This window comes from Diadema setosum, chromosome 13, assembly GCF_964275005.1.
Source record: "Diadema setosum chromosome 13, eeDiaSeto1, whole genome shotgun sequence".
NCBI lineage: Eukaryota > Metazoa > Echinodermata > Echinoidea > Diadematoida > Diadematidae > Diadema > Diadema setosum.
The window spans coordinates 6,516,467-6,525,410 of record NC_092697.1 but is presented as its reverse complement, the minus strand read 5'-3'; the positions used below and the strand labels follow the sequence as shown (position 1 = coordinate 6,525,410).

The following is an 8,944-nucleotide window of genomic DNA, read 5'->3' as shown; positions in this document are numbered from 1 at the left end:
ATGTCCTCTTCTTCCAATTTATCTCTGGTCGATGAAAAAAAAAAAAACTGTTCGACCACACGTGATCTGTACTGCTCTCTTATTATGTTTCTGATTAATTGTATTAACTCTTTGTATGTATTTTATTTTTACAGACATGACGCCATGATTCGGAGTGGTTCCTGGGCGCAAAACGGTTGTTCACTCATCCAACCAACTTCTACCTGCATGCTGGAATGATTCGGACATGCAGCCTGTAAGGAATTTGTAGGCCATTTTTTGCACACTACAGACATTATCCACGTTTATCACAACTCTTCAAGACACACCTGTGCGCCGGTACGGAACTATGGCAGCATTGAGCGAACGTAACTTGGAGCAGTTCAACCAGCAGCAGCCGGGCGGGCAGGGAGGGCGTCGCCGCTCGATCATGTCACGCCGCGGCTCCATCGTCAGCAGCAGTCACTCAACCAAGGATGGTGACGGGCCGCTGCCGCCGCCGAACCGCTGGCGACGTCTCTCCAGGGCCTACTCCATATCCATGGGCAGCCATCGCGGAAATACCTTGCTCCGCTCCGCAGCAGAGTCGCAGCAGTCGAAACCTGCCGTGCGATACGAGAACACATACAAGATGAAGCCAGACGAAGGGACTGCTTTCAAGAGAAGTGCTATCGAAAAGATTCTGAAATCGGTTCTGGAGACGCACCTATCCAACGCGCAGTACGCGCCAACAACGGTCTCCATCTTCACTCAGAACATGTCGGATGAGATCAAGAAGCGCGTGAAGGACCTAAAAATGCCGCGCTATAAAATCGTCTGCCAGATCTACATCGGCTCGAAGAACGGACAGAGTATGCAGATGGTCAGCCGAGCTGTGTGGAACACGGAAACCGATAACTTCGCCACGGCAACGTTCCAGAACGAATCCCTATATGCCGTTGCATCCGTCCATGCCACGTACTTTGAATGAAGCGTATGCCCCTTATCACAATATGCATTATCCTTTAAGGTCATGGAACTCGTTACTAACAAAGCAAAAATAAATAGATTGCTAGAATATAGAATCAAAAAATAAAGATAATTACATGAATGAACAAATAGATAAAAATACGTTTTATCAGATTCGACTGACTTTAGCTCAAACACTGCCACAACGGATGTTGAATCTGTTAATGGAAGCTGTGATGAAAATCCATGGGGATACTTCATCCTAGCGAGTTCATTTAAAAAGCAAACAAAAAATTATAACTATGCAAGAATACTAGCAATATTGACAAAACGCATGTATAGTTTTAAGGCGCTGCCATTGGCGCTGCCATTAATACCAGTCAACATCTCGATATTATCGTGTCGCCGAAGTTATCACGGCGCTCGACTCCTCCTCAATCGAAGGTCAATGTGAGGGTAACACAGTGATAGTGTCCTCGAGATCATAGGTTGTTTTGTTACTACGCATAAAGTGCGAATAATTTCGAAGGAAGACAGAAGAACTCTTGCAAACATCAAATACCTGAAATACGGTTGTAAATAGATTTGAAAAATTAGGTGCGTGCATGATTGATAAGAAATCGTACGATACAAAAAAAGGCAAGCAACTCAAAGGAATGAATACGAGATGATAACATCTCAATGGAAAAAATAACGATTTTGATCAGTGCAAAGACAACTTCTAATTTCTTTATGATCACTTAGAAGTCATATGTTGCCTGCATGGTCAATATAGAAGAAAAAAAGAGAGATAATGTTGAGATCATACTATATCAGTGTCAATTGTGTAATAATCAAAACTAAATAGTAACGACGAGTTAAGTTTTCAATATCTTACCTGCATTCAAACCATGAAAATTGGGGACGGATAATATCCTGTCAGCACATAAAGGGGGTAAACTACCATGTATTAGAGACACGATTCAATTATTGTATGACAGGGGTATTTCTACTGAGAAACAACATATTCACATAATTGCATATAGACACCATAGTTATCATGTCGGTCGTGTAGAAAGAGTAAAGTCGGATAAAGGACAGTTATTCACTTTTGAAGAGTTGCCATTTGGTTGAGTATATCAGTAATTTGTTAATAGAGGAGAATCCACGAATGAACCTCACTCATAAAATGATATGAAAAGGTTTATCAAGTTGTCTCTTAAAAGAAAAAGAGGAACATCTCCTCTACGTTATTTACCCTGGCACTTGGTGGTGCATGTCAATCATTAAATTAATGATTCTCTCTTTTAAACTTTTAGATCACTAACACTGTGTGTGGATAGATACGGGGGAGGGGGGGGGGGGACGTACCAAAACGTGTTGGAGTTTATTTGTTTGAACAAACTACTGTAAGAATGAATTGTATTCATATCGAATATTCACCTCCCCGATAGTGCTCACATGGTATAATCTATCCTTCTAACGTAAGATTTCAAATCATGTGAATGTTGTGATGAACATGATGAAGAAATGATCGTATCCTTGGCCAGGAAAGTATATTGGATTGAACTGAGTAAATTGATCTGTTGTTTATGAGGTCTGATGCAAAATTTCCTATTCTTTTGACTATAGCGCCGATCCCATTAAAGGATTGCCATGGAATTACATTGTATTGTCCGTGACCGTACGTTGTATTATCAGGATACTAATTAGGCAGCCAAAAGAAAAAAATTACATATTATATTTTGTAAATACTGAGGCAGCTGATATCCTGATTATGCTGTCTTGCGGTGCATTGATGAAATATTAAATACAATTTATAGGATGAATATATTGCAGTATTTGTGTGATGATTTTCATGTTGAAGGAAAAGTGTATCATGAGATAATTTGCATACAATAGTTGTTGCCCCTCAGGAAAATTAACTTCTCTCGTCTAGCGATTGCAGAATGCAGAGATTTGAGAGGAAGCTGGTGAAGCCTCTGGGCAAGGAAGAAACAATAATGATGTAAGAGGATTAAAAAGAAATCAATGGCATTAACCAACTCCCTATTATACGAGATCATCAAATTCTCACAAACTTCTTGCATGATCCACTTTAGTAACCATGAACAATGTGTTAAGGTAAGTTCGATTATTATTTTTTTTTTTCGTTTTTCATCGTGAGATCAAAAGGCAGATTTTATGAAAAGTTTTGACATGAAATTAGAAATAAACCAATCATTTAGTCACTGGTATGGACAATACTCCATTGAAAATCATAATTTTCAGATGTGACACAATTGCACAAAATGATACGTTTCTCCATCACAAGCACCGAATATTCTTTTTTTTTTTTTTAAATCGCTGTTAGATTTAAGTTGTTTTGACGTCCTTTTGATCTAAAACACTAGTCACAGATGGGAGCTCTTCTGTCACTATGATTGGACGAGGCAAAAGGACGCAAGTTCTTGGTCTCTCTGATTCGATTTCTTTCGTTGACTGCGAAACCTTTGTGTGCTTACAACACATCAGATTATATATTTGTTATACACCGGATACATAATTATTCTTAGAGAGAGACAGGCAGAAAGCAGGAGGAACAGAGAGAGGGAGGGAGATATATATGTTTGATTTGGGAGTTTCAGGTAAGATACATGTATAATAAATTCGCGAGAATTCTCTTCTTCCGAGTCGGCTTTAAACGCTCGACTAACAAGAGCGCGTCTGACTGCTGAAGGGCACAATATTTTTTAAGGCAAGCATAATATGATACATTTCCTGTTCATAAAGATTTGTAGAATACGTCGAATATGTGTCAATCCTCGCTCTGCTATATAAACATGTGTGTGTGTATGTGTATGGTCGCCTTTGATATAACAATTCATTTCAAAAACACAGCTTTCAAATATCTGATACCAGTGAACACAACCCCAACGATTGCTTCCCCGACAAGGTAAATGTTCGCGTTGCCGGGAAGCAATAGCCTGATAGTGTGCTTGGTAGTGTTATTCAGATGAAAATGAACGGATCTGGTATGTGAAAATAATCTGTGTCGAATCATCTCTACGTCGAGTGAAAACACTTGTATTAATTTCATTGAGATTCTGTTAAACATCCGTAACTCGTCGTCATCCATCCGTGTACGTCCATCACAAATGAGGGCCGACCGCACCAGGCAACAAAGGGCCAATCTGGAGTCCCTCGAGGCCAATCTACGTCACAACCCCCTCTACGTTCGACGCTTCGTTAGTTTTCGGTCAGACGAGTTCTCTGACCGCGTGGTTCGAGACCTCACACTGTACATTTTTTTTTTCTCGTCCGCTCAGCTAGTATTCGGTATAGATTATTATAGTTTAACCTTTTCCCCTAAATGAGGTCAAAACAGAGAAGCTAAGCAGCTCTATCCATGATGTCCTTCATTTGCATAACTGACACAACGTAATCGATTCGAGGAATTGTTCGATAATTCATTTCCGTTAATCATTTAATCCCGCCTTTCAATTTGTTCCAGTTAATCGCGCGAACTAAATCCAGCGGATTAGGTCCGGTGGGGAGCAGTAAAGAAAATATCGGGCTATTAAAAGAGACTGACAATCGCAAGGAGAAAGCACTTACACAGTTATATTCGTTGAGACAGCATCGCATTTCTGCTAATCTGAAGATAGTGAAGTCGATGTTTCGGCTTCACTAATTCTTCCAAGTTTGTGCAGAGATATGAGCCAGGAATAACGGTGAAAGAAGAAATGATAGTGGTCAAGATTATTATTGTCACGACAAATATTTCACGATCTACGTCATACATCTTTCGAATGTTATGTGAGTATGAAAATAGTACTGCGCTATTTTATTTGATTTTTCTTGTTGAAGTTTCGTGCAAGTTATTACTGTCTTTTAATACGCGTATTCGCACTTCAAGATAAGTCCCTTCTGTTGCTATTCAATACTTATATTTAGTGGTGCTTATTTATGTGAATGGCCATTGAATTAACCGTACAGTATTGTATAGTGTGTATGGTCAGGGAGGCCCACTTCCCTGGTATGGTTAAAGGGAAATTTACGTCTTGTGCAGATTCAGCAATTGCAGAAACCTATCAGTAGAACTATCATATTATAAACTATGATAGCCTTCTTATACAGTGATTCTACCAAAACCTCAAAAAAATTAAAAGTCGACAAAATTCATCGACGTGTTCAAGCATAAGATGTATTTCAATGTATCTGCTGTATTGTTGTTAAAGTTGTAATTATTTTGGGTAAGATATAATTGTTTTGCATTACTGTATAGGGTTTAACATATTTCAGTTCATTTGAATTACTTCACATTGTTAAGACCGTGTTATTGTCATCCCAGTTTCGATAAAATCTTTTCGTACAATACCTGATATCCGTGTTCAAAGTCAAGTCAAAACTAACATCAAATAACTACACTGCACTGTCCTATATCATTCCATTAGTAACCCGTCTTTGCTTGAAAAGATATGGCCGCAATTATAATGGTTCTTACGTGATTTGATCTCGCTTTCTAGGCTAAGCTTTTTTGAAATCTCTGTCTCCTGAAATGAGATGATAGCTCACTGAGACTGAGCATGTTATAGAATGCTCTTTGATTTTTCTATGTCTATATTTTTCTTGCAGACAATTGGTTTGGTGTTTGACAAGAACGCAGGGTGACATAACGTACGTTACATCAAAAACACTGCTTAGATCCATCTGACAGTAGACTGAAATAACGGGAGCCCCGACACACAACGCACATCATGTCTTCCCTGAATGAGCGTAACCTCCAACAGTTCAACAACCAGATGCTCGGCAAGAGGCGCCAGGGGTCCCTGACGTCGCGGCGAAGCTCGATCGCCAGCAGCCGCTCCGACCGCACGAAAGACAGCGAGCCACAGCAGCTCTCGGCCGCAGCAATTCGCTGGCGCCGAATGTCGTACGCCTTCTCGACAACCGCGTTCCATCGCCATTTTGGGCAGCGATCCACGACTGGCTCCCAGCGATCCAAGCCTACCGTGAGCCGTGAGAACACGTACAAACTGCAACCGGACGACGGTACGACGTTCAGGTCCAGCGCCGTCGAGAAAATCTTGAAAGACTTGCTAGAAAGTCGCCTATCAGACAAGCAATACTCACCCACGACCGTCTCCATAGTGACGCAGGATCTGGTGAATGAAATCAAGCGGCGCGTCAAGGAACTACACATGCCGCGCTACAAGATCGTCTGCCAACTCTACATGGGTCCACTGACCGGGCAGGGTATGGAGATTGCAACCCGCGCCGTATGGGATAAGACGACCGACAACTTCGCCAGCGCGTCGTTCGAGAACCAGACGATGTACGCTGTGGCCATCGTTCACGGACTCTACTACGAATAGTGGCGGCTGCACGAAAACCCAACAAGGAACAATTTTGGTCATCTATCGCATATTTCCGTCCTTTTCCCACTTTGAAGATGATAATTTTGATCCAATAGACTTCTTTCCTCACATAGAGTCAAATTCTATTCAGACTTATTTATGACGAAGATTTTCCTGCCAACCAGCAAGATTCCCCGAGGTTTACTCGACGCTTGCCCGACAAAACAACAATGAATGAAATGGCTTTCCAAGTAGACCTATCAAAAAATGGATATGTATATTTTGTAGATGGATTAGCTTGTATCTATAGTTCTTTGCAGAGGAAATTATATCCATAATTTTCATACGCATATAAACAGGCCTCTTGATAGCACTCAGAAACTAATTGCTTACGATAATCATCGTTCCATCTTTATAAAACAAGACTGGTTGTGACAATCCCGGAGTTAGCCTAACGTTTGCCCGACGTTGTGAGTAAAGAGACAACTATTGCGGGCAAACCGTATCCGAAATGAAAGAAACGTGTTCATTAGGAACGAGTGAATTCTATCCAAAAAATAATAATAATAATTGAAAATATATATGTATATAGTCAATCAATTCTAGGAATACCACCTGTGTATCTGGAGGGCTGGCATTTTAAATTTTTTCGTCAAATTTGGGATGAGTTTTTTTTTTTTTTTTTTTTTTTTTTTTTTTTTTTTTTTTTTTTTTTTACATCACGTGGTAACATTCGATTTTCTTACGATAGTACAATCTCGATGTGCAGTATATCGAACTGAATCGCAGAGCTAAAGTAAATAGATACAAAGAGCTTTCTTCTCTCTCTCAAGATGTGCATTAAGTCACGGAGAGATGGCTAAATGATGGCAAGTAAAGAGATAACAGAGCAGCAACAACAGTCATTGTTAAAATGTGTATTATATAGATTATATTACTACATGATGCTTTGCTCATGTTGCCTACTAACGGAAAGAGGGAAAATCCTTTCTAGGACAGATTTTCATAATGTTTGCTGTGCGGTTGGACGAATGAAAACCCATATCATTATTTTGTTATCTACCTAAGAATGTCTGACCCATATTGGCCAACAAAATATCGGCTGAAGATTACGCATAATAAAAGCTATCTCTCATGGAGGATCAGTAAACAAAACTCAACACATTTACTTTCGTTTTCTTGTTGTTTTTTTTTTACATTTTCTTTTTCTAACTCCGCCAATAGCTGGCGCTATTGATAGAAGAGTCGGGTGTCTTGTCCTCAGAACTTGAAAAGTTTCTCTGCGGTAATGATTGTTCTTCTGAAAGTTTGAATGTGAATCAATCCCTTTTCTTCACCAAAATACGACAAACAAGCTTAACCGCGTTTTTATATCTTAGACATGTTTAAATCCGATTTTCATCAAACAAACTTTGAATTCTTCTCAGAATCATCATACACTCTTTCACATTTCATATTAGTGGTTTATTAATGAATATCAGTTTTGAAAAATGGCTGAGATATCCAAAAACAAAGTGGTCCTGATTAAAGGTGTGTCCCACTCCTTATTAGGACCATTCTGCTTTGGAGATCTCAGCCATTTCAAAACAGATTTTCATCAAATAACCTTTGAATTCCTCTTTGAATTAGGCTAAAATAATATGCTCTTTCATATTTCATAAGTAGTTTCTCATCTCAAAACACACACACACACACACATACAATTGAAGCCCCCACTTAACATAGTCTATATCGTTCCTATCGTTCCTTTAAAGTACATTAAAGTGTGCAACAGCTCATTCAAGTCAAAATATTCTTCATACAGATTACAGGGGGAAAAAGAATTTTGAACTTCTCGAGATCAAAGGGAATTACGTCTGGTCATTGTTCTGCAAGAAATTTACTTTTATCATTGTCAGTGATCTCGAGGGTCATATAAAGACGACACAGTCACCTTCAATCATCTGATTTTTTTTTTTTTTTGGGGGGGGGGGGGGTGGGATGGTGTGTATGAATAAGTGTATACGGTATGTGCAGTATGTACAGCGTGTGTGTGCAATATATATTTCTTTGGGGCAAGTTTCCTTTGCCCGTGTGGACGTTGTTTAAATCTTAAGGCATTGTATAGATTTGGTTGATATGGAGATTCAGGTTTAAACTTTTGGGGAGATATTATTAGAAAAAGGGGCGGGTCCACGAATTCCGTAAAGGGGAGACGCCTTTATAAAATTAAAGGGGGCGCGCGCCTCCCCCCCCCCCCATTTTTTTCTTTTTCTTTGTTTTGTTTTAAAATATAAAAAAAAAGAGGGGACGGGCTCCCGGTGGGCCCCTTCTGGATTCATCACTGTTAGAAACCACCTATATGAATATTAAAGATGAATTAAAACTTTATTTGTATGAAAATTGGGTTTGCATTGGCTGAGATATCCAAAAACAAAGTCACTGTGGTCTTAACACAAGGTGGGTTCCAACTTTAATTAGGACCACTTTGTTTTATTTTTTTTTTGATATCTCAACTATTTCAAACCAATTTTCATCAAAATAGACTTTTCATTCCTGTTAGAATTGCTCTTTTATAACATGTCATATAAGTGGTTTCTAATAATATTTCGCAAAAAAAGTTTAAACATGAATCCCCATCTCAAACAAATTTATACCATCCCTTCAAGGAATTGTTCCGTATGCAGTATCTTACGCGGTACTTAATGTTATTCTTTGGT

At 39.3% G+C, this 8,944-nt stretch overlaps 2 protein-coding genes across 2 annotated transcripts; both read left to right on the top strand.

Moving 5' to 3' along the window:
* The first annotated feature begins 328 nt into the window (after positions 1 to 328).
* LOC140237264 (dynein light chain Tctex-type protein 2B-like) lies at positions 329 to 1,041 on the top strand. The gene has a single exon (XM_072317208.1). It carries the CDS (start codon positions 329 to 331, stop codon positions 947 to 949), a length of 621 nt encoding a protein of 206 aa, XP_072173309.1. The 3' UTR covers positions 950 to 1,041.
* A 4,604-nt stretch (positions 1,042 to 5,645) lies between these two features.
* On the top strand, positions 5,646 to 6,263 carry LOC140237125 (dynein light chain Tctex-type 5-B-like). Its single transcript, XM_072317066.1, has one exon. It carries the CDS (start codon positions 5,646 to 5,648, stop codon positions 6,261 to 6,263), a length of 618 nt encoding a protein of 205 aa, XP_072173167.1.
* The last annotated feature ends 2,681 nt before the right edge of the window (positions 6,264 to 8,944 follow it).

What these genes read in the sequence shown, in the direction of transcription:
- LOC140237264 (XM_072317208.1), top strand. Translation starts at nt 329, where the DNA reads ATGGCAGCATTGAGCGAACGTAACTTGGAGCAGTTCAACCAGCAGCAG.
- LOC140237125 (XM_072317066.1), top strand. Translation starts at nt 5,646, where the DNA reads ATGTCTTCCCTGAATGAGCGTAACCTCCAACAGTTCAACAACCAGATG.